Source organism: Papio anubis, chromosome 5, assembly GCF_008728515.1.
Source record: "Papio anubis isolate 15944 chromosome 5, Panubis1.0, whole genome shotgun sequence".
NCBI classification, from domain to species: domain Eukaryota; kingdom Metazoa; phylum Chordata; class Mammalia; order Primates; family Cercopithecidae; genus Papio; species Papio anubis.
The window spans coordinates 74,867,039-74,892,947 of record NC_044980.1 but is presented as its reverse complement, the minus strand read 5'-3'; the positions used below and the strand labels follow the sequence as shown (position 1 = coordinate 74,892,947).

Sequence of the window (25,909 nt, the reverse complement as noted above, 5' to 3'; positions counted from 1 at the left end):
AAAGAATGTTAGGGACTCATTTATGCAATGTCAGGCTTGATGAACTAAAACAACAGTCTAACACCTTTGCTTGTAGATGTATTTTTATGATCCACCATGACAAACATGCACTGACCATGTGGTTATAGTGTGACCCTAGGAGAACATTAATAATTCATATATTTGCTCCTGCCATTTTTCCTAATATAAAAAGAACCAACTCAGCAAACTCACAAGGCTAGAGTAAGAGAGAATCTTAAAAACTGCTGTGAAGATAAAGACATCAAGGGTAAAACTGATTATCCAAAATTAAGTAAAAAAGAGGCTTTAATTAAAGCTTATTAGCTTAATATGCTTACTTCTAAACAACTTATAAAAGCAGAGAGTAAGGAACTCAGAATTGCATTTGGATCCATAATCTCTGCACTTGGAGCCCTCCCTTCTGCTCCCCTACCCTCCAGTTTTTCACCACAGTCCTCTCTAAATCCTGCTTTGGGATCTGGTTTCTTTCTTCAATCCAATTTTTCCTGCTTTCTACCTTTCAGAAATTCATCAAGTTTTATAATCCCTTGATGATACATTTTTTTTTGTTTTCTAGTGCTGATAAAAGTTTACTTATTTATTTTTCAAATAGCTTTTCCTTCATTTTTAGGACTCTGGAGAGAGAGTGAAAGGAAATGAATTAGAGTGGACAATGAAGCTAGAAAGGTACCAGGAAGCCACAATGCGGAGCCCGGAATACTCTGTGATGGAGTTTCTATATTATTCCGTGACAAGAAAGCTCAAACTGAAACAAGGAAAAAAAATCATATAGAAAATGGGACTCTTACAAAGATACTTTTTAAAGGATTAATGATGACAGAAATGTGTTGAATGAATTGGAGAAGAGTTGTCAGGCCATTGAAATGGTTCGGGTGAGAAGCTATATGGTCCTGAATTAGTGTAGAGGCAGCCGATATGAAACACTAATGAGATTATGGGCTGCCAAAGAAAAGACGGTAAACATTTTGGTAAGGCTCCTCTTGAAAAAGGAAGAGAGAATTCTCCTTCTTTGGCTCCCCCTTATAATCCTAGAGAAACTCAGATAATATACTATCAACTAGTACAGTATATTTGGTGCTAAATACACTTTTACAGAGTTTTCTGAAAATCAAACTACAACTTCATTTATAGCATTACTTCTATAATAAAAGACGCTGAAAATTTCAAACAACTAACTAAAAATTATAAGATGGCTTTCTATGTGTCAGAAACCAGGCTAAGGCTGGGCGCGGTAACTCATGTCTATAATCCCAGCACTTTGGGAAGCCAAGGCGGGTGGATCACGAGGTCAGGAGTTTGAGACCAGCCTGACCAACATGGTGAAATCCCACCTTTACTAAAAATACAAAAATTAGCCAGGCCTGGTGGTGCGCACCTGTAATCCCAGCTACTCAGAACAATGAGGCAGGAGAATCGCTTGAACCAGGGAGGCAGAGGTTGCAGTGAGCCGAGATCGCGCCACTGCATCACTGCATTCCAGCCTGGGCAACAGAGCAAGACTCTGCCAAAAAAAAAAAAAAGAAAGAGAAAGAAAGAGAGAGAGAGAGAGAGAGAGAGAGAAAGACACCAGGCTCAACACTTTGAAAGCAAAATAACACAACAACCATGTAAAGTAAGTAGTATTGTTATTCCTAGTTTACAGATAAAGCAAATAGAGTTTGGAGACATTAAGTAACAAGTCCAAAATCCAGTTAGTAAATGATACAGCAGGTATTTGAACCTGGATCTGCCTGACTGTGAAGCCCATGTTCTTAACCACTATCTTTAATATCTGACAGACCATCATGGTAAACAATGGGTGTAACAAGTGTACCACCTTCCTGAGGATTTTGGAAAGGTTAGAGGTAAGGGAACAAGAATTATCCTGCCTAGATGCCAATAGCATTCCACCCTCACTGAAAAATATTGATTTAAAGTATTCTTATTCTGCATAGTTCCAGATATAAAAATTAAAAATATTTTGCCTACTTTAAGTTTTTTAGTAATTTATGTATCATTAATTCACACTGCTTTTCTCATCAACTTTGCCTGAAAAGTAATGTTTTACACCTTTCCATAAAGTTAAATTATACCAATTATCTAAATATTTTCAGGACTCTGTTTAAATTCAAAAAATAAAATGGGCCAGGCTCAGTGGCTCACATCTGTAATCCCGGCACTTTGGGAGGCCAAGGTGGGTAGATTACTTAAGGTCAGGTGTTCAAGACCAGCCTGGTCAACATGGTGAAACCCTGTCTCTACTAAAAATAAAATAGAATTAGTTAGGTGTGGTGGCACATGCCTGTAATCCCAGCTACTCGGGAGGCTGAGGCAGGAGAATCACTTGAACCTGGGAGGTGGACATTGCAGCAAGCCAGAAACGCACTACTGCACCCCAGCCTGGGCGACAGAGTGAGACTTTGTCTCAAAAAAAAAAAAGCAATTTAATTTAATTTAGTTTTAAAAATAAAAAAATAAAAAAAAATGGATGGTGCCAAAGTGATTGTGTGAGTGACAATAAAACCTGAAGGTATGAGGGACAATATATATATTCCTCTTTAAAGGAACCTTGGCCAGGCACGGTGGCTCACACCCGTAATCCCAACACTTTGAGAGGCCGAGGTGGGAGGACTGCTTGAGCCCAGGAGTTCAAGACCAGCCTGGGCAACATAGTGAGATCCCATCTCTACAAAAATTAAAAAATTAGCTGGGTGTCGCAGTATGTGCATGTGGCCCAGCTACTTAGGGAGCTGAGGTGGAAGGATCACTTAAGCCCAGAAGATCAAGGCTGCAGTGAGCCATGATCATGCCATTGCACTCCAGTCTGGACAACAGAGTGAGACCCTGTCTCAATTGAAAAAAAAAAAATTAGCCAGGCGTGGTGGTACACACTTGTGGTCCCAGCTACTCAGGAGCTTGAAGTGGGAGGATTACCTGAGCTGGGGAGGTTGAGGCTGCAGTGAGCTATGATCACGCCAACCTGGGTGACAGAGACCCTGTCTCTAAAAACATAAAATAAAATAAAGGAGCCCTATACATAGGTATAGATAAGATTTTTTTTTTTTTTTTTTTTTTTTTGAGACAGAATTTCGCTCTTGTTTGCCAGGCTGGAGTTGGCCAGGCTGGAGTGCAATGGCAGGATCTTGGCTCACTGCAACTTCTGTCTCCCAGGTTCAAGCGACTCTCCTGCCCTAGCCTCCCGAGTAGCTGGAATTACAGGCACGCTCCACCACATCCAGCTAATTTTTTGTACTTTTAGTAGAGAAAGGGTTTCACCATGTTGGCCAGGCTGATCTCGAACTCCTGACCTCAGGTAATCAACCTGCCTTGGCCTCCCAAAGTAAACAAGACTTTAAGAATAAGTTGCAGGAGCAAGAAGGGGCAGAGGGAGGCATTGGAAAGCAGGACTATGAGGAAACTTTATTGGGTGATGAATTTACTCTTGATTTTAGTAAAGGTTCACAGGTCTACAGATATGTCAAAACTTAATAAGTTGTACACTTTAAATATATGCAGTTTATTGTATGCCAATTATACGTCAATACGACAATTTTAAAAAATAATAAATTTCTGAGGCCTGAAAAGCAAAACAATAGTATAAGAATACTGTCTCCGAACAGTCCCAGAAAAAGACTTGAGATACTACATAATACAAGGAAAGGTTTGAGGATATAACCAAGTGACTGATTCACAATTCCCTTCAGAAAAATGGCACAGGATCGCAGAAATTAGGTGGCAAAAATACTAATATGTCCAAATTGAGAACACAAGAATCTGCTATGCCTAGAGCCCCTGTCATTAATTCAGTGCAATAGCATGTGCTGAGGCGGGGCTGGAAGAGAAATCACAGTCATACCAGACAGACACCCAATCCCAGAGGTCATAAACTGACCATCACATTGGGCATCACTGACATGTTTGGTTTGGTCCTCACTGTTGGAAAAATAATCTTTTTTAATTAGTTGCCAACATTTAAAAATTCAGAGATCTCTCCACCCAAATCTGAATGCTTAACCTTTCTCAAAATATCAAAAGATCTGGTAACACTTGGACCCCTATTTCCAACCTAGCAATAGGCCAGGCACTCTGGTCAGCCACAGACTTCTGGACTCAGTCTTCCTATTGTTCTGTCCCTGGAAGCTTGACCCATTTATTGTAATGTTTCAACACTATCTCAGTGCTCATCCCCTACATGAAAGTGAACTACACTTAATTAGAGGTGTAACTCCCACTCCAAAAGGTAAGGAACTTTCCTACCTAAGCAAGCAGTGGCAGCCAACAGAAGGCTAGACTTAAGCATACCTTTTTAGAGAAAGGTCAATAATGAAAACAAATCCTGAAAACCAGTTCTTGGGGCATTAGTTTACAACTTCAGTGGAGAAACTTGTGACAGAATTTCCCTACTGAAGATCCTTCTCAGCCCCAGCCCCCTCACCCTTCAAACACAAATGCATACACAGTCCCAGCTCCTTCCTTAGCCTTCCCCTCCCACATTCTGCCAGGTAATGGAATGGTAACAGGAATTTTTATCATCTTGCCTCCAGCTTAAGATGAAGAAAAATTTCTTTAAAAAAAAAAAAAACTGGTGAAAAAGCAAAGTTCCCAAGGAATAATCACACAAATTATTACAGGTCAAAAGGGGTCAGAAACCTATACTAATTCAATAAATAATCAATATTTTATTTAATCATTTTATAACAAACGCATAAATATTAAATCACGCTCAAGGTAAGATTTCTTATTATCACTTAACATTTTTCTAGTCAATGCATAAAATAATAGAGAGAACTATCACAAAGAACTCAATTTAAAAAACAATAAAAAAAAACACCTCTTAGTTTGCGGATGACCTCATTCCAAGAGAAACCACTGAAAACCCATGAAAACAAACAGGGAAATTCAATAAGGTGACTGAATGGTTACAAAATTAATATACAAAATTACAGTTGTTTCACATCAGCAATAATCATAGAAAAAACAAGATGAATAAAAATTGAAACATTATAGCAAACAAAACTATAAAATATACCCCGGAACAAAACCAATGAGAGGTGCTAGCACAGTCACGTTATCCTGGAGGGGGAGACTTCCTGAGGGGTGATCAACTGTCTAGTTGCTACTTAGAGAGTGGGACTGGACTACCACAAAAGATTGACCCTACTCTCTGAACTGTGCATAAGCCGCCCTGTCAAAGTTCAGCCTGCACAAGACCCAAGAGGAAATCATGGCTTGTTTCCCCAGTGACACTCTGGACCTGATCAAAACCTACGCCTCCCGGGTCCAGTTCTGAATCATAGGAAATCCAACCGAAACTGTTCATTCCTCAGAGTGTATACAGGAAACAGATCCAACCAGCAGAGAATCAGGATTCATCACTTTCCAGGAACCGGGTAAAATGTTAAGTAGAGAAAATTTACCTATTCTCTAAGGAAGGGATTTCAAGGAACTCTTTAAAAAGCTTTTGACAGAGGCCAAGCGTGGTGGCTCATGCTTGTAATCCCAGCTCTTTGGGAGGCTGAGGCAGGGTGGCTTGAGGTCAGGAGTTCGAGACCAACCTGGCCAACATGGCCAAACCTTGTCTCTACTAAAAATACAAAAATTAGCCAGGCATGGTGGTGGACACCTAAAATCCCAGCTACTACTTGGGAGGCTGAGGCATGAGAATTGCTTGAATCAGGAGGCAGAGACTGCAGTGAGCCAAGATTGTGCCACTGCACTCCAGCCTGGGTAACAGAGCAAGACTCTGTCTCAAAACAAAACACAACAAAAAAACAGTTTTTGACAGAGAACTAACTGTAAGTGTGGAAATAAGTACATAGGCCTTTTACATTATTATTACTGAACCGAACCAAGAGAAAAAAAATACTTTGGGCCAGGTGTGATGGTTCACGCTTGTAATCTCAGCACTTTGGGAGATGGAGGTGGGCAGATCACTTGCGGTCAGGAGTGATCACTTGAAACCAGAAAGGCCAACATGGTGAAACCCCGTCTCTACTCAAAATACAAAAATTAGCCAGGTACAGTGGCATGCACCTATAGTCCCAGCTACTCGGGAGGCTGAGGCACAAGAATCGCTTGAACCCAGGAAGTGGTGATTGCAGTGAGCCAAGATTGTGCCACCATACTCCAGAACAGAACAAGAACCTATCTCAAAAAAACAAAAAAAAATTTGGGGGCTGGGCGTGGTGGCTCACGCCTATAATCCCAGGACTTTGGGAGGCTGAGGTGGGCAGATCACTCAAGGCCAGGAGTTCAAGACCACCCTGGCCAACATGGCGAAACTCCATCTCTACTAAAAATACAAAAAATTTAGCCAGGTGTGGTGGTGCACATCTGTAGTCCCAGCTACTAGGGAGGCTGAGGCACAAGAATCACTTGAACTCGAAAGGCACAGGTTGCGGTGAGCCAAGATCATGCCATTGCACTCCAGCCTTGGGGACAGAGTGAGACTCTGTCACAAAAAAGAAAAAATATTTTGAAATATGTTTATATTAATAGGAAATTTCCAATTAATACAGTCCTCAATATTTCAGAATTTGTGATTGTTTATGGTTTGGTTTCAAGATTATCTTTTTACTCTCTAGACGAAAGTAGTTTCCTAAGAATATTAACTTAGGATTGATGATTTGAAGCACCACAGAAACATCTGTTCATATTCAAATAATTAATATGCTAATTTCTATCTATTAAATTAAGCAGGTTACCTAAGGACTTTTTTTTTTTTTTTTTTTTTTTGAGACGGAGTCTTGCTCTGTTGCCCAGGCTGGAGTACAGTGGCCGGATCTCAGCTCACTGCAAGCTCTGCCTCCCGGATTCAGGCCATTCTCCTGCCTCAGCCTCCCGAGTAGCTGGGACTACAGGCGCCCGCCGCCTCACCCGGCTAGTTTTTTGTATTTTTTAGTAGAGACGGGGTTTCACCATTTTAGCCAGGATGGTCTCGATCTCCTGACCTCGTGATCCGCCCGTCTCGGCCTCCCAAAGTGCTGGGATTACAGGCTTGAGCCACCGCGCCCGGCAAGACTTTTCAAAATAATACTTCATTAGCCTGATAATAATGAATATATATAGTTGAAATAAGAAAATGGACATCTGTTGTAAGACATCCTTCAATTTAAGCCTTTTACTAAATCAAACCAGTTTTCATACCTTAATTTCAATTATGGAGGTACATGTCAACAAACCAAAACAATACAAAACAAAAAATCCTCTTTTGAGATAGAAAACAAACATTTCCATTCTTACCTTTGATGGTCTCCATTCCCAACTATCACCTATCTGTTGTGAATGTTTAATGAATTCTGCACAATAATGTTGGAATGTTTTTTCTCCAATGAACTCATCTTCTTCCATGTTAAATGACAACTGTAATATAAAAACTAAGTATTAGCATCAACTTTAGAATAATATTGAAAGGAATTCTGCTAATTGATTTATTTCTGTCAATAAACCAAAATTTGGGATGTAGAATGGCCTCAAGGCCACTGAAAAATGGTTTTGGTCAGGCATGGTGGCTCACACCTGTAATCCCAGCAATTTGGGAGGCCAAAGCAGGAAGACGGCTTGAACTGAGGAGTTCGAGACTAACCTGGTCAACATAGCAAGACTCTGTCTATATACAAACTAAAAAACAGCCAGGCATAGTGGTGTGCACTTGTAGTCTCATCTACTCAGGAGGCTGAGGCAGGAGGATCACTTGAGACCAAGCGTTCAAGACTCTGTCTATATACAAACTAAAAAACAGCCAGGCATAGTGGTGTGCACTTGTAGTCTCATCTACTCAGGAGGCTGAGGCAGGAGGATCACTTGAGACCAAGCGTTCAAGACTGCAGTTAGCTATGATCATGCCACTCTACTCCAGCCTGGGCGAGAGAATGAGACCCCATCTCAAAAAAAATAAAAAAGTGTTTTTGTTTTTTCTATCTTTCTCACCTTATGCCCATTTTTTTGTTGTTGTTTTTATTTTTGTTGTTTTTATTTTTGTTGCTGTTGTTATTGTTGTTTTTGAGATGAAGACTCGCTCCATCATCCAAGCTGGAGTGCAATGGCATGATGCCGGCTCACTGCAACCTCCGCTTCCCAGGTTCAAGTGATTCTCCCACCTCAGCCTCTCGAGTAGCTGGGATCACAGTTGCATGCCACCACACTGGCTAATTTTTGTATTCTTAGTAAAGATAGGGATTCACCATGTTGGCCAAGCTGGTCTTAAACTCCTGACCTCAAGCGATCCACCAGCCTCAGCTTCCCAGAGTGCTGAGATTATAGGCATGAGCCACAATGCCCAGCTTTTTCTGTTTTTATATTCCTGTTCCTGTATCTTTGGTGCTTAGCATAGTAAACACTCTAGATGCTTTTGTTCAATTGAATTAAAATCATATAAACTGCAAGGATTTTAAACCCCTGTTTGGCTCCAAGGTCAATGATCTGTCTATACTAGCTAATTCCTAAACCAGTGTCATTTCTGATTATTCAAATTTAGTATAATCTATGTAAGTTTGTTCATTCATCCAACAAATACATAGTGAATATCTATTAAGTAGCAGGCACTGTGCGTAAGTAAAAGTTAGGTATACAAAAATGAAAAAATATATAGTCCTTGCCTTGTAAGAGCTCATATTCTAACAAAGGGAGATAAGAAATACAAATAATTACAGTAGGAACTCTCTTATCCAACCTCCATCTAACCAACTTGCCAGATTAATCGACACTGACTCATGTCTACAGCGTGCTGATCATGAAGCACCTCTGCTCCCATCAGTTAACTGTGTGTTCACAAACCTTATTCTCCTATTATAAATATATACTGTAGTTAAATGTTAAACAAACCAGAACATAAGAGTAAAAAAGAGGGCAGGGCGTGGTGGCTCACCCAGCACTTTGGGAGGCCGAGGCGGGCAGATTATGAGGTCAGGAGATCAAGACCATCCTGGCTAACACGATGAAACCCCGTCTCTACTAAAAATACAAAAAATTAGCCGCGCATGGTGGCGGGCGCCTGTAGTCCCAGCTACTCAAGAGGCTGAGGCAGGAGAATGGCATGAACCCGGGAGGCGGAGCTTGCAGTGAGCCGAGATGGTGCCACTGCACTCCAGCCTGGACGACATAGCCAGACTCCGTCTCAAAAAAAAAAAAAAAAAAGTAAAAAAGAAGGACAACTGATATTTCTATAACCAAATGCCTTGGAAAGATTTGATAAAAGTGAGTCTCTCTAAGAAAAATAAACTGCTATTGAACTAGGTATGGACAATACAACTGAAAAGATTGGTGGGGACAGGGGAGAGAAAAGATTCCAAGCTTTCTGCCTTTAGGTGGTGGTTCATTGAGTAAGACAGAGGTCTCTGGAGGAAGAAAAGGTTTGGGAAGAGAGATGGGTTTAATTTGGCCATATTGAGTTTGAATTTGAAATGTCTGTGGAATGTCCAAGTAAAGGGGTCCAGCAGGCATTTTGAGGTGTGTCTTGAACTCAAAAGGAAAGAGAAATCTGGGCTGGAAATACCGATTCTATATCAACATTACGTAGATGGTAACAGAACCCATTTCATCAATCAGAGAGAGAATGCAAAACTAGAATAGCAAGAGAAGACTGATATGGTGCAGTCAGAGGAAATTTTTCCAAATGTATGATGATCCTGACATATACTGAAAGATACTAAATCAAAGAAAAATTAACTTTCGTTCATAAAGAACACTAATATACTTACTAATATTTTTAAAACTCCAACAAGACTCTTAGTTAGTAACAAAACTGAACAAAGCAGGCCGGGCGCGGTGGCTCAAGCCTGTAATCCCAGCACTTTGGGAGGTCGAGACGGGCGGATCACAAGGTCAGGAGATGGAGACCATCCTGGCTAACACGGTGAACCCCGTCTCTACTAAAAAAAATACAAAAAACTAGCCGGGCGAGGTGGCGGGTGCCTGTAGTCCCAGCTACTCGGGAGGCTGAGGCAGGAGAATGGCGTGAACCTGGGAGGTGGAGCTTGCAGTGAGCTGAGATCTGGCCACTGCACTCCAGCCTGGGCAACAGAGCGAGACTCCATCTCAAAAAAAAAAAAAAACCTGAACAAAGTAGCCTAAGCCCTCCAGTTACTTGAGGTTTACTGAAGTATTGAAAATACTTAAACATAAAATTTCATTCAATAGCCATAGTGTATCTAATTAACAGCACTGTGCTACGAGCAAGATGACTGAACATCAAAACACTAATTGATATTTGGTTGAATACTTTTAAAATTATCTAAGGACTAGGCTTTGCTGAAGGATGCTACATACAATAATACAAACACTTATGGCTTGATTACAAAATTAGGAAGTATACTATATTAAAAAGATATCCATCTCAACTCGATTCATCATAACGTACCATAATGAAATATCATGGAATAATTATTGCTTTTTTGCTCAAGAATATTTCAACTCAAAAATGTAAATATAATTCAATCAACATTTTTATACATAGTTTTCAAGTTGTAATACTTTCTGGTACTCTACCAAATTCATAAACTAGCAGAGGCAGAAATTTGAATCAGAACTTCCTATAATGAAATGGATGAAAATATGGCTAAAAATGAAAATAACCACAACTGTGGCTTATTAAGCAATAATAGCAAGAATACTTATTTTGCAAATTGAAAAACCTTAGATATGTGAACTGCATATGTTTCCAGACTTAAGTTATCTTAAACTAAATTCACACTACAGGTGACAACAGTCACTCAAGTGAACTCTCAGTAAAAAGATGAATTTCAATTCTCATCTCATCCTAAACAATGAATCTCTCATTTCTAGTTGTAAGTAAAAGTTAGAAATGAGTCAGCACTCCTTGTGTCATAAAGTATAAGTTGTTTTGTTTTGTTTTGTGTTTTGGAGACGGAATCGCCCAGGCTGGCATGCAGTGGCATGATCTCAGTTCACTGCAATCTCCGCCTCCCGGGTTCAAGTGATTCTCCTGACTCAGCCTCCCAAGTAGCTGGGACTACCGGTGCACGCCACCACACAAGGCTAATTTTTTGTATTTTAGTAGAGACTGGGTTTCACTGTGTTGCCCAGGCTGGTCTCGAACTCCTGAGCTCATGCAATCCACGCACCTTAGCCTCCCAAAGTACTAGGATTATAGGTGTGAGCCACCACGCCCGGCATTAAGTTGTTATTAACATCCATTTTGCTTGAGACTTACTCCAGCTGAAGAATTGTGTTATTTTGTTCTTGTTTTTGTTTTTGTTACGTAACATTCAATCAAAACCTTTTTCTAACTGCTTTACCAGAGACTAAAGATTGGAAAATAGAGTAAGTTTCCCCGCCAAGTGAGGGTAGTCTTCCCAAACTATAAGTTAGCCCTTAGACTAGAAGCATAGAAGATGTTTATTCTGCTGCTGTTCAAATATATCTTTCCAGAAAAGCAGCCTTAGTGAATTCTAACACTATATAATCATTGTTTAAATGATCCTTTTTAATTGAAAACAATTTTTTCACTACCACTCTCCATATTGTTTAATGTGATTTTTAATATAATGTGTGTGGAACTAATTCTTTGTTATTGTTTTAGTTGGAGCCGTTGATTTGATGAATCTATAAATCAATGTATATCAAAGTCATAATAGGACTAAAACACTATAAGAAATATAACTAAATTTCCCGGAACTTAAGATCATTTACAAAAATGTGATTACCACAGAACATGCTATGCATACATTTAAACATTAAAAATCATTTTTGACTAATAAAGTAGGCAATTTCCTGAATACTTGTCCCTCCTAGCAACAATTCCACATTATTTATAACTCTAAGTGTAGACTCTTCTTTAAAAAACATGCAATATCAGCTAGGAGAGTTAAACATCAACCCACTACTTTTATGGCAATTTGGCTTGAATTCATTTAGATTAATTTAATCACTTACCTAGCAAGGTCCTTAGGCAGTGGTCCTCCAATTTTAGAGAGCAAAGAAGCAACCACAGTGCAAATTTAAATGCAGAATCCTAAGTCTTGGCCAAAAGATAACCTGATTCTGAAGACCCCAAAGTAATTACTTTTAATTAGCACTTGGGATACTTTCAAAGGGAATCATGCTAAAAGACTAGCATGATCCCTAGACAAAAGATGAATCATTTTGACAGGGCTGGTAAAAGACCTGGATTTCAAGACATTTGGCAGCCTGGGTGGGACACAGAAGGCATGGCCCTGGGCAATCCAATAAAATAGCACAGAGATACATCAAAAGAGAAGTCGGATCAGTCCTGACAACAGATGACCAGCAGGGCTCAATTCTCCCTCCTCGCCTTCCCATTGGAATACATATTCCAAATCAAAGTTTAAATAAGAGGCAACACTGTACCTAGCCTAGAAATGAGGAATCTCTGTTGGTAGCTGAGGCTTGCTCTGACCTCTCTATCACTAGGTCAGTTGGGAAGAGGGTCATTTCACCCTCTCCCATTCTGTATTCCCTTCAGAGAAACAGATCCTGAGTTGCCCCTCCCCTCCTGGTTTCTAGCCCCACTGGTAATTCTCTTTCAAGGCAGTTCTCGCCCAGTAGTGCAGTGTGCATGGCCAGATGTGGAAGGTAAAGCCCTGAGGTGCACTGAGTACTGTGCAGCGAGTGACAGGTTTGCTGCAGGAACAGGATGAGCTCTCAAAATAGTACAGTCTCACCACTAACATCCCAAAAAACTAAAAAAACAAAACTATAAACTATTTCAAATCATACAAAAACACTTCCCTCATTATAGTTACAGGACCGAAAGATTCAACACTAGGAAAGGAAGATCTCTCCTGAGTATAGAAAATGATCTATCCTTCATAAATTTGGTTGTACCCATTCATCTGCTTTCCAAGCTAACAAAAAGAGGAAGATTCCTCCAGCTTCCAAAGGTAGGGAGAGAGACGAAGGAAGGAACACTTGGTCCCTCTGACCAGTCAACATGCCCCTCTTTTGTCAAGGTAAGTAAACCAAAACACAAGACCTTTAAGTAGCTCTTGCATAACAAAAGAGGGGCACTACCAGAAACAGGAGGAGGTAAAGCTTGCTCCTGTAATGGGCTTACACTAGGAATATGGAAATCAAACTGAGGAATTATCTACTCTATGTTCCCAATTTTAAAAAGAAAAAGTTTAGAAAGGGAAAGACCTCATCTAAAAGCAAGAGATGAGGAAGGAAAAACAGCTGAGATTAAAAAGGAAACTGGATAAGAAAAAACTGGAAGGAAATTCAAACATGTAACAGTAGAGATATAAATTCTACATTCAAGGCAACAGAGAGATGTATAGAAGCCGGAAAAAAATCACATTCGAGTTTCAGTGTATAAGCACACAAGATCCTCTCCAAATACACAAAAGAAAAGAGACCATGATGAAAACCATGCATATTGTTCGATGGGAAGGACAAAGAACACAGGTCCAACCTACAAATAACTGGAATTTCTGAACTACAATCATAAGCAAATGTACAACCGAAAAACTGTTCTAAGATGGGGGAAAAAAGATTTAAAAGATTTACCTATAAACTGAAAGAATTCACCATGTTTCTAAAAAAAACAAAGCTGCTAGAAAGAAACTTATGCCTAAACATAGCCTGGTGGAATATCTTAATTTAAAGACTAGAAAGAAAAAAAGATGCAGGCAAAAAAAAAAGGTTTACCTACAAGCAACAAAAATCAGGGTAGCCTCTGCCATCTTCACCCACTGCAATGAATGCCAGAAGATGATACAGCAACGTCTACAATGTCTGGGGATTTGATTTACACTTTGTATCTTAGCATCTATAACAGATAAGCAAACAGTAAATTTTTTTTTAAGTTGTAAATGAATAAAAGAAAAATTCAGACCAAGCACAGTGGTTCATGCCTGTAATTCCAGCACTTTGGGAGGCTGAGACAGGAGAATCACCTGAGGTCAGGAGTTCAAGACCAGCCTGGCTAACATGGTGAAATCCCTTCTCTACTAAAAATACAAAAATTAGCCAGGTGCAGTAGTGTGCACTGTAGTCCTAGCTACTCCAGAGGCTGAGGCAGGAGAATCGCTTAAACCCAGGAGGCGGAGGTTGCAGTGAGCTAAGATTGTGCCACTGCACTCTAGCCTGGGTGACAAAGCGAGACTGTCTTAAAAAAAAAAGAAAAAAGAAAAAAAAATGTAAAAATTTGAATGGACTTATTCTATATATCTCTTCTCATTTATAGTACCTTTCTTCAACTTTCAGGTCTATTCACTTCTTGGTACTTTTCTTACACAAACTGATGTATACTTTGGGAGGCCGAGGTGGGAGGATCACTTGAGGCTAGGAATTCAAGGTTGCAGTGAGCTATGACCGTGACACTGCCCTTCAGCCTGGAGACAGAGCAAGATCCTGTCTCTAAAACAAACAACAACAACAAAACCCACAGATCTATGTGACATCCAATCTTTCTGATACCAGTATCATTATTATTAAAAGATTTTAATTTTTTAATAATAAAACTCTGCAAGCACCTAAGAAAAACTGTTCCACCACTGATGACAATTTGAGCTGATCCACCAGCTCAAACTGTCTTGCTGTCTTTGAACAGTGGGTGGTAGGACTAGTACAACAAACTCTAGTCAGCACATATGCCAAGATTCCCAGAATTAGGAAATAAGGAGATAATGGGGTATCCTTGGCCAAAAGTATCCAAAAAATAAGAGACAGAAAGGAGCAGTGGCTCATGCCTGTAATCCCAGCATTTTGGGAGGCCAAGGTGGACAGATCACCTGAGGTCAGGAGTTCGAGACCATCCTGACCAACATGGTGAAACCCCATCTCTACTAAAAATACAAAAATTAGCTGGGCGTGATGGCAGGCGGCTGTAATCCCAGCTACTTGGGAGGCTGAGGCAGGAGAACCACTTGAACCTGGGAGGCAGAGGTTGCAATGAGCTGAGATCGTGCCATTGCATTCCAGCTTAGGCGACACAGCGGGACTCCATCTCAAAAACAAAAAACAAAAAAAGGACCAACACAATATCAGAAGCTACAGAATCAGTACCAGCCAGATGATAGAGCAAAGTGCCTTTAAAATATACTACCAAGTGCCATATTTTTATTTTGGAAAATTAAAAAAAAAAAGAAATGGTTGAACATTTTTGTAATGAAAGACACATTCTCTTTAAATTTTTCTTCTTGCAAACGTCTTTGTTCAGAGATGAGACTAATGTGCCTTCTATTTCCACAAGTTTTTCATTCATTCACTCAGTACCTACAATACCCTAGTGCTTGCTGTGAGTGTCCTCCTAGAAAAGAATATCAAACTTCCTGGCAAAACTGGGGAAGACTCCAAAACTTGGAGCTCTGAACACATGAATTCAATTCTTAAAGAACTGAATTTCGAAATTTGAGTAAGGGCCAACCAGGTGGAGACAAAGTCACTCCAAAAATATGGAGGAGCTCCTGCAAAGACAGGGTCTGAAAAGAATGCAAGGTTTAAAAATAAAACAAATGGCAGTGGATGCAGCATAGCTTGGATGGAGTAGAGTATGGGCAAATAAGGTCAACGGTTCCCAACTTTATGGGGAACCCACTCTTCAAGGGGCTGCTTGGAAATAAATGGGATCATATTGGATTGTCAAAAAGAAAAGAAGTTAGAGCTTGCCATTGCCATTTATTACTGACGGACCAGGTAAAATAAACATTCTACAATGTGCAGGACAATCCCACACAGTGAAGAGTTGTCCGTAAAAATGTCAGTAGAGCCCCCTTTGAGAAATACTGGGAAGTAGGTAAGGAATTAACAAAGTCTAGAGAATTTAACTCTAGGGCCTCAGCATATCCTTTAAAATCTGAGATCACAACCTCCATTTCACTCACTAAATATTTACTAAGTACTAAAAGATAAACTAAGGCACATTAAAATTTTGAAGAGTTTATTTGAGGTCAGGCACAGTAATCCCAGCACTTTGGGAGGACAAGGCAGGTGGATTGCTTGAGCCCAGGAATTTAAGACCAGCCTGGGCAAATGGTGAGATCCTGCCTCTACAAAAAATACAAAAATTAACCTGGCATAGTGGTGCATGCCTGTAGTCCCAGCTACTTGGGAGGCTGAAGTGGGAGGATAGCTTGAGCCCAGGAAATCGAGGCTACAGTGAGCCATAACTGCACTACTGCCCTCCAGCCTGGGTGACACAACAAGATACTACCTCCAAAAAACAAAAACAAGAAAATGTTTATTTGAGCAGACAATGGTTAACTCATTTATGCAGGAGGTTGCAAATTTTTTTTGTGAAAAATCAGACCTTGGCGATGACCTTGAGCAGGATATAAATAACTCCCACAAGCTTAGCATTCCTATAATGGAGCACTAGGCATATTAATGAATTAGTCAGCTCCAGAATGCAAGCAACATGGGGCTGCACCAAAGGGACACAGTTAAAAAGCTTTTGTAGAGTACACGGCACAAGAAAGGCCAAGAAAATCTATGATTGGTCAAAGTGGAGTAGTCTTACTTGGATCATTCCAGTAAAAGTCAGTGGTTAGAGGTTAGTTGGTTTCTGATTGGTTAAGCTACAAGTTTCATTTTCCTAGAATAAGACCATTTAGACTGAGTTGGGTGTAAGTTTGTTTATGTAGGAACCCAGGGCACTGGAGCTTCCTCAGGCAATGGCCTCCCAATTATTTTAACACAGGAAGCTGTTTTTGCTGGGCAATAAATATGTTTCCTTCTTTCCTTTGACCATGATGAAGCCTGGAACTTTGTGGCCTACCTTTAATAATTGTACAACATTCACAATATATTTTCAGTATAACTTACCCTAATCACATCTTTCTATTCAAGTTTCATATTTCCACAATCTTGATTTCTCTTTATTTTTTATGTTATTATATATTATATAGTTTATAAGCTACCTCAAATACTTTTGGAACTAAGCTACAAAAGTAAAATGAAAAAACAGAAAAGAAAAAGAAAACTAGATAGTAAGATGAGAAGAAAAAAATATTACACGGAGCCCCCAGATCATCCTGAGAGGTTTAAGATACTTTTTTTTTTTTTTTTGAGAGAGAGGGGGTCTATGTCACCCAGGATTGAGGGCAGTGGTGCCATCTCAGCTGACTGCAACCTCCACCTCCCAGGCTCAAGCGATCCTCCCACCTCAGCCTTTTGAGTAGCTGGGACCACATGTGTGCACCACCATGCACAGCTACTTTTTTGTATTTTTTGTAGACACAGGGTTTTGCAATGTTACCAAGGCTAGTCTCGAACTCCTCAGCTAAGGCAATTTGCCTGCCTCAGCCTCCCAAAGTGCTGAGATCACAGGCATAAACCACTGCACCCAGACTTGGTTTAGGAGACTTTCAAAAAGAAGTATAATACAGTCTTTGCCTTCAATAGTTTGTAATCAAACATTTTTTTTATTTTTCAGAATATATATTCTTTTCAAAGTAATCAAATTTTTAAGATTCAAATTGAAAAGAACATCAGAGAATAATGGATAATAAAAAACAGTGATAAATTATACAACCACTGAAGAATTAGTATGGATTAAAATAATTAAAATTGCATGTATTACTATGTATTAAGAACTGGTAACAAACACTCAGAGCAACTTTTTGAGGTAAATTACTACGATTTTCTTTATTTTATAAATAAGGAAATTGAGACAGAGAGGGTAACTTGTCCAAGATAAGACAGCTGTTAAGTGTAGCAATTTGACCTAAGGCAGTCTGGAACCAGAGCCTGTGCCCTACAGGAGTTAGATTTCAGTTAATCCTTGAATTATAGGAGGATATAGAAAGAAAAATAGAAGGGATGGGGGCAGTGGCAGTGAACCTTGGAACAGACTGAAATGAGGTACATCAGTAAAGAACCTGAATGGAGAGTATAGATTGAGGGATATTGAGAATCTAGGGACAGGGTGCAGGAAGTTTACAGTCTTAAAACTCAAAGGAAGCTTGGAGAGGTTGCTCTCGCCTTTAGTCCTCACTACTCAGGAGGCTGAGGCAGGAGGACTGCCTGAGCCAGGAGTCAAGGCTGTGTAGTGCCTTCTAATTGTGCCTCTACATAGCCACTGCACTCCAGCCTGGGCAACTTACAGAGACTCCACGTCTTAAAAAAACAAACCAAGGCCGGGCGCGGTGGCTCAAGCCTGTAATCCCAGCACTTTGGGAGGCCGAGACGGGCGGATCACGAGGTCAAGAGATCGAGACCATCCTGGCTAACACGGTGAAACCCCATCTCTACTAAAAAATACAAAAACTAGCCGGGCGAGGTGGCGGGCGCCTGTAGTCCCAGCTACTCAGGAGGCTGAGGCAGGAGAATGGCATGAACCTGGGAGGCGGAGCTTGCAGTGAGCTGAGATCCAGCCACTGCACTCCAGCCCGGGCGACAGAGCGAGACTCCGTCTCAAAAAAAAAAAAAAAAAAAAAAACCAAAAAAAGAAACCAAAAAAACCCAAAGGAGATTCCATTTAAAACAGTTGGTAACAGGAAACCATTGTAGGTTCTTGAGCTCAGAAGAGATGATAAAAAGGTTTCCTCGGAAAGATGTTACATGACAGTGATATGAAATAACCCTAGCTTCAAAGCTAAACTCCTATTACTAAGCACTCTTCCTGGATCTTATAAACCTATGTGATCAGGTAAGCACATTAGAGAAGTCTTGTCTCTGCAGTTTTCAGCAACCATTCCCTAATCAGAATTCCTTCAGGTACAGCTTATTCTCCTATTCTCCATTCCCCAACTTTCTAATTGTTTTATTATACTCAGGCTGCTTGTCCCCTGAAAACATTTGTTTTCAACAGATAATCACCAAATGATCTCTATGGCTTTTTTTTTTTTTCTTAAGATTCCCTGATTATATTTATGATTCAAACACAACCTCCTGGGTCCCAAACACATCTCTAGGCTTCAAAGATAATCATCAAATCAAGCCCATCTTAAGAAATCTTCTGTTAAGTTTTACTCTCCTTGTTTTTCCTAAAGGGCTGCTTTACCTTTCTCAGAAATGTATTAGGCATCAGGAACTACTGTCAACATATAGTTTGTCACAAAACATTATACATAACTTGAACGGCCCACCATGTAGCAAAATCTCAGTTAACCTTATCATAATAAAACAGGAGGTGGCAAGGGAAAAGCAGGAGACAGGGGAAATAATCTTTTAACACTTCACATTCAAATGAATGCAGTTTAGAACTACTGTTTCCACTAATTTCTTCAATTTAAAATATCAATAACAATTTTTAATCTCTGCAATCTGCAAGACTTTAATTTTAATTTCTCAATACTCTGGATTTATTTTTTGGTCAAGGTTCTGTAACATTTCCTCTGGTCACTGTTTAACCCTTCGGAAGCAATGAGAAAGGATTCTACTTGGGGTCCTAAGATGTATTTGAGTACCACACAGGGCCGATGTCCTCCCATCCTGAGAAGCATAAACTTGTTTTTGCCACTAAAGAATAGTGACCATTGTCCAATAACAAAAGTTATAAATATGATTCAAAATGAACCTGTGACAAAGACTTATTAAACTCACAATGGAGCAAGCTGAATGGCTTAGTGCGCTCAAAAGCATTTCAGGAACTGAGCATAAACACTGAAGAAAGGATAAGTTTGATAGGTTAGATAGAAAAATGGTTAATATCGGCCGGGCGCGGTGGCTTATGCCTGTAATCCCAGCACTTTGGGAGGCCGAGGCAGGCGGATGGATCACAAGATCACGAGTTCAAGACCAGCCTGTCCAATATGGTGAAACCCCCGTCTCTACTAAACATACAAAAATTAGCTGGGCATGGTGGCGGGCACCTGTAGTCCCAGCTACTTAGGAGGCTGAGGCAGGAGAATTGCTTGAACTCGGGAGGCAGAGGTTGCAGTGAGCTGAGATCATGCCACTGCACTCCAGCCTGGGTGACACAGCGAAAATCTGTCTCCAAAAAAAAGAAAAAAGAAAAATGGTTAATATCCTACAACGCAATAGAACTACAACCTTTAGGAGTACTGTATTTTTTTTTCTATCCCACTCAAATAATTTGCATCTCCATTACTCCAAAAAATGTGAACTACAAAGCCTAGGCCCTAATCAACATCATCATGCCAAACAAAATACACTCCCCTAGACATCTAAATCATCTTCAGGTGGGCCTATTAAACAGGCTCCATTTTGACTCTGAAAAAAACATGCTGTCATCCTTTTGCCTTACTTCCAATACTTTTGTAATTTTTACCACGAAAAGTTTCTATAAATCAGTCAACTATTCCTTTATCATTCTCCCGCCCTCCCCGCCAATTCTTGATTTTATAGGTTTTTTGGGAGGTTTAAAAAAAAAAAAGAAAAACCTGTTGGCTCTAAATACCAAGTTATTCCTCCTGATACTTGATGAATCCGAAACTTCAAATTAAATTGGACTCAGCCACCGGAAACCCCAGTAACTTAATACTGTTTCAACGTCACATGGCCAAAGATTTGCTATCAGTATGTGGATTTTAAACACAAGGTAGTAACTACCCACTTCGAGGGTGCTGCAGCAATTGGGTACTGGGCCAGGAGTGCTGGTGACACCGTGTGCGCGACGGGGACTGGGTCCCGGGGAGGGAGTGTCCTCGCCCTTCCCCGCTCGCCCCGAGCGTGGCGGCCAACACAGGCCCGCAGTTCACCGGCGGGGACCCGCTTCCCCGGCCTTTTGTTCAGGACTGGGCTGTGTTCCGCCTACCCGCGCGAGCCCTTCCTCCCTGTCCTAGGAGTAGGGCGAGGACCGTGTGGGAAGCAGAGCCGGGAGGCGGCGACCGGCAGGGGCTGTGGGAATACTCACCCCGCTCCGCTCGGCCCCTGACCCCGCAGCCCAGCCCGGAGAGGGCGGGGCGACGGGGCCAGGGGGAGGAGAGCTGGAGAGTGGAACCCAGCGCCCTGCGAGGCCACCGCCGCGCCAGTGCCCCTAGGGGGCTGAATGATGGGACTATGGGGGCCTCGAGGACGGAGGAAGACCCAAGCCAGCGCGCCCCGAGGCCAACCAGAAGTGGTCGTGGCCTCCTTCAGACAGAGCCACCAGCGGCCGAGTCGGAGCGTGCGCATTGCGCCTTCCCGTGCGCCGTGGGGGCCGCCTAGCGCAGGCCGGTGACGTGATCGGCCGCGCGCTCCGGGCAGGGGCGGGGCTGGGACCCAGGCCGGGACTGGGAGGGGGTGGAGAGGAGGGAAGCGAGACTTCCCTGCCGCCCGCTTCCACTGCCGCCAAGGCCCCGCCCCTCGCTTCGCGGGCAGCTCTCGTCCCCCCCACCCCCACCTCCAACCCAGCGCAGGCGGTGCTCTCCGCGGAGCACAAAGGCGGCTCGTTGAGTGGGGAGCGGGTTACTAGCAGCCCCCTAAGAGGTTGGAGAGCCGTGCCAGCATTCACACACGACAAAAAGTCCTGTAAACACCACAATTAAGCACAAGCATGGCTACCCCTTGAAAACTTACGGATGGAGGGAGAAGTTAGGAATTCGAATATTGACAATAGTACCATCTGTGGCACATATCCCAGAGGAGAAAAAAAAAAAAAAACTAGCAGCAAAATTAAATTGGGGCGAAACGGTGGGGATAAAGACTAGAAAAATGTAAGAGTAACAGGGGTAATCGAACTGAAATAGCAGACATCTGAAAGAAAACTAGCATCTGCTCCTTCTAACAACAGAGTTAAATGTGTTGGAAATGAAAGGAGAAAATGCAGGCGAAGAAGTGAAAGGAAAACCTGCCTTCAAACTACATGACATGGTTTTGATCTTGTACTACAGTTGTATAAGATGTCATCATTGGAGGAAACTAGGTGATAGGTACACGGGACTCTAGGTGCTGTAGTATTTTTGCAGTTTCCTGTGTCTATAATTATTTACAAATAACAAGTTTTCCTTTTAGACAGAATACTGATTAGTGGCGACCAGGGTGAAGGGCTGGAGGAAGGGGTTGACTAGAAAGGTGCTTGAGAGCTTCTATACCGTGATTGTGTTGGTGACTAAACCACTGTTTGACGAAACCCGTAAGAGGTATAAATTTTACTTTACGTAAAATAGTTTAAAACTCAAAATGGTGCGACTAATAAAAATGAACTTACACTAACTTTTTTTTAGCAACTATGGCTATAAATTAATTGGTAGCTGCCAGTTTAGATTATCCATTTAATTTTTTTAAAAGCACAAGGCAGTGTGTTCTCAATGAGAGCTTAAGTAGACCAGGTATCTCCATCAACTTTAAGTATTTACCTTAAAAACGTATTTCACAGATGAAAACAAGAATGTGGCTGGGCGCAGTGGCGCACGCCTGTAATCCCAGCACTTTGGGAGGCCGAGGTAGGAGAATCTCTTGAGCCCAGGAGTTCGAGACCAGCCTGGGCAACACAGTGAGACCTCATCTCTACAAAAATGTTTCAAAATAAGAATACATTTTTTAAAAAAAGAATGCACTGCTTTACATCGTACTCAATATTTTAGAAACGCAGCGCACCAACCACCATGTTAATTAAAAAAATTTTTTTTGCACTGGAGGTGTTTTAAAGTTTCATAATTCACATGCCAAAAACAAAGAAACTAAAAGAAATAACTCAGTTAACCCTCATGTACTTCCTGTCATCATATCCCTCATGGCAAAGAATGATATTGGCCTGTTTATGTGTTTACCGTACCAACACTATAAAGTGCTTTAAGGCTACGGTCTGTCATCACAGCATTTCAAGGTTCGAGCAGGGCTCCTATAGCTCTCCTCTCTGATCACTGAAGTTCACTGAAAAATCTACTCACAAAGGGCAGAGTAATTGGAGGAAAGGCAAGCAAGTTTATTTAGCACATATACATGAGAACCTTCAGAATGAAGACCCAAAGATACAGGGAAAATTGTAATGTCCATTTGTACGTCCAACAAAGTATGGACAGCCATGTACAAATATGATTGGACAAAAGGGTATGCTCTAATGCTAATAGCCTGAGTGGGGAAACCCAGCAAGGCCTGTCTGTCTAGATTCTTCTTGGCCTCTCTGAGCATGCACTCCTACCTTCCAGGTGTGGGGCGGGACCCTCTCTGCAATGACGGTCTTAGGACCTACAGTCAAAAAAGGTAGATCAGATAATTTCTTTATGGCCAGTTTTTACAAAAAAAGGTGGGGGGAAAATTAAAGTAATATTTCCAGGATTTATGACTGGCTTTGGGGAAAAGAGGTTCTAGTTTCTATGGCCCACCTAGTTTCTATAGCTAGCCTCAGGGGAGAATGGGACCAAGAGACAGGACGGCAGGAGAAGGTCAGAGAAAAACTTTTGCTTCTGAGAGTTTCATTGTGGGGTATTATTTTCTAGTCCCGATAGTCCTAACTAGTAGTAAGTATTCTTGGAATAAAACAAGGAATTGATCACAGAAAGAAAGGGAGTTAAAACTTATTGAACACCTATTATAGTCCAGAAGCTTTATATGTACATAGTTAATCTCATAACTTCTTGACATACCCATTTTATAATATCTTAATTATTAAATCCTTTTAATACTTATTTTATTAGATTTCTCTGTTTCATTTGGACATGTCACTCACTTCTAAAAAGTCTTGCTTCCTTTCGCTTATGTAAAACCCACAGTCCCCTGATTCTCCTTCCAGCTCTGTGGCCATTTTTTTTTTTTTTTTTTTTTTTTTTTTTTTTAAAGACAAAGTCTCCCGCTCTTTCACCTGGTCATAACTTACTGTAACCTGGAATTCCTGGCCTCAAGCAGTTTTCCCGCCTCAGCCTCCCAAAGCGCTGTGATTACAGATGTGGCCATTCTTTTTTCTCATTGTTTTAGGCTTTTGTTTGTCCATTATGCTTTAATGCTCATGTTTCACACAGAGCCTTCTAAAAGTTGAAACTTCAACTTTTTTGTTTTTTTGTTTTAGTTTTCTGATACTCATGTAAATTTTTTTAATTCAAAATAGGGTTATACAAACTGCATTACATTCAAAGTCATTTTCCTTTAACCAATAAACACTTTTATTATCAAAAATTACAATGCAGTATAAATGTGTCTTTCAAGATGTAATTAGAGGATTTATTTAAAAATAATAATTCATAATATCCTTTCGAGTGTATGGTCCTATAAAGGGTCACAACTTTTTAAGTTCCATGGTAAATGTCTTATTTACTCAATCTTGCCAGTTCTTATTACTTGCATGCATATATCCTTTCTGCTCATATCCCATAGGTCACACCTATATTCAAGGAAGGAAGAAAATGTAGCGTCTAGCCATGGGCTCAGTCAAACCTTGACAGGGTGGGATTGTTTTATTATTAAAAGAAAAAAGAGAAGAATAGATACTAGGGAACAAAAGCTATCTCTACTGCAGCTTATAGTAGGCAGATCTCTCTTCCACCACCCTCCAGGAGGTCCTTAGGGAAAGACAAATTATATAAAAGAGTTAGAGGAGGTAATCTGATTGGATGGTAGAGATAAACTTGTCTTGAAGCTGTGTGTGCATAGCACTTACTTAAAAGTGTGAGAGAAAAAACACTAGTAGGCAAAACTATAGAGACAGTAAAAGATCAGTGGTTGCAAGAGTTTGGGAGAAGGGAGGCAAAGAGGAAAGAGATGAATACGTGGAGAATAAGGCATTTTTTAGGACAGTGAAACTATGATATATGTTACTGAAATAGTGGATATGTGACCTCATGCATTTGTCAGAACTCATATTGCAAAGACAACGAACAAGGCTAGAATCTGATAACCCAGAAGGATATGCTATTGACATGCAGTTTTTCTACATCCCCAAAAGTAAAAGAACATAGGGCCCTCTCAACCAATTCCAATGGGAGTAAAAAAGCACCTGGATAATAATAGACCACTGCCAGAATGATCCTTGTAGAACATTGGGTTCCCCTGATAAATCTAAAATACAATGTATAGTTCCCAACTATCTTCAAATGCTTGAAAGATTAAAAAGTCCAACCACGCATGTTAAAAATGTAGACAAAGCAGGCCAGGCGTGGTGGCGCATGCCTGTAATCCCAGCACTTTTGGAGGCCCAGGCAGGCGGATCACTTGAGGCCAGGAGTTCGAGACCAGCATGGCAAGTATGGTGAAACCCTGTCTCTACTAAAAATACAAAATTATTCAGGTGTGGTGGTGGTGCATGCCTATAATCCTAGCTACTTGGGAGACTGAGACATGAGAATCACTTAAACCTGGGGGTGGGGGCAGAGAGTGGGGTAGGAGTGGGAGCGGAGGTTGCAGTGAGCCAAAATGGCACCACTGCACTCCAGCCTGGGCAACAGAGCAAGACTCAGTCTCAAAAAAAAAAAACCGGGGGAGACAAAGGAAATACCGAAATTCACTACATAAAATATTTCAACTTATTCTGACTCTTACTTAGATTGCTCAAATTGGATCATTTCCAGAAATGTGTTCTAACCTTCATAGTACAAACTAGACTCTGAAGAATAAGATACTAAAAACTCAAACACAGGTAGAAGCTATAATCCCATTACTATCCTTTTTTTTTTTTTTTGAGACAGAGTCTGTCTCTGTCGCCCAGGCTGGGGTGCAGTGGCGTGATATCAGCTCACTGCAACCTTCTTCACCTCCTGGGTTCAAGTAATTCTCTGGCCTCAGTGTCCTCAGTAGCTGGGATTACAGGCGTGAGCCACCGCGCTCAGCCTAATTTTTGTATTTTTAGTAGAGACAGGATTTCACCATGTCAATCAGGCTGGTCTTGAACTCCTGACCTCATGATCTGCCCGCCTTGGCCTCCCAAAGTACTGGGATTACAGGCATGAGCCACTGCGTCGGCCTCATTGTCATGCATTCTTAGCTATAGCACATCACTGCTGCAATCTACATTACCTTTATCCTTTGCTAACATCAAAACCTTTACAAATAATTTTCAGTAACCTTGGGACTTTTTTTAAATGTTTCTTTATTTTATTTTATTTATTTATTATTTTTTTTTGGTATGGAATCTCACTCTGTCACCCAGGCTGGAGTGCAGTGACGCCATCTGGGT

The 25,909-nt window shown here is 40.9% G+C and overlaps 1 protein-coding gene across 11 annotated transcripts in view; it reads right to left on the bottom strand.

The window, feature by feature from the left end:
• The window catches only part of ATG10 (autophagy related 10), a 307,457-nt gene that overhangs the window by 266,184 nt on the left and 15,364 nt on the right, over positions 1-25,909 (bottom strand). For 6 of the 11 annotated variants that reach the window (XM_021939516.2, XM_021939514.2, XM_021939515.2 and 3 more), the window contains one exon: positions 7,243-7,362. In XM_021939516.2, the coding sequence (XP_021795208.1) occupies positions 7,243-7,362 (120 nt within the window). Of the gene's footprint in view, positions 1-7,242; positions 7,363-11,892; positions 13,582-13,630; positions 13,835-20,437; positions 20,998-25,909 lie in introns of those variants that run through there. The other 5 variants (XM_009208722.4, XM_009208716.4, XM_003899890.4 and 2 more) reach the window with 5 other exon arrangements.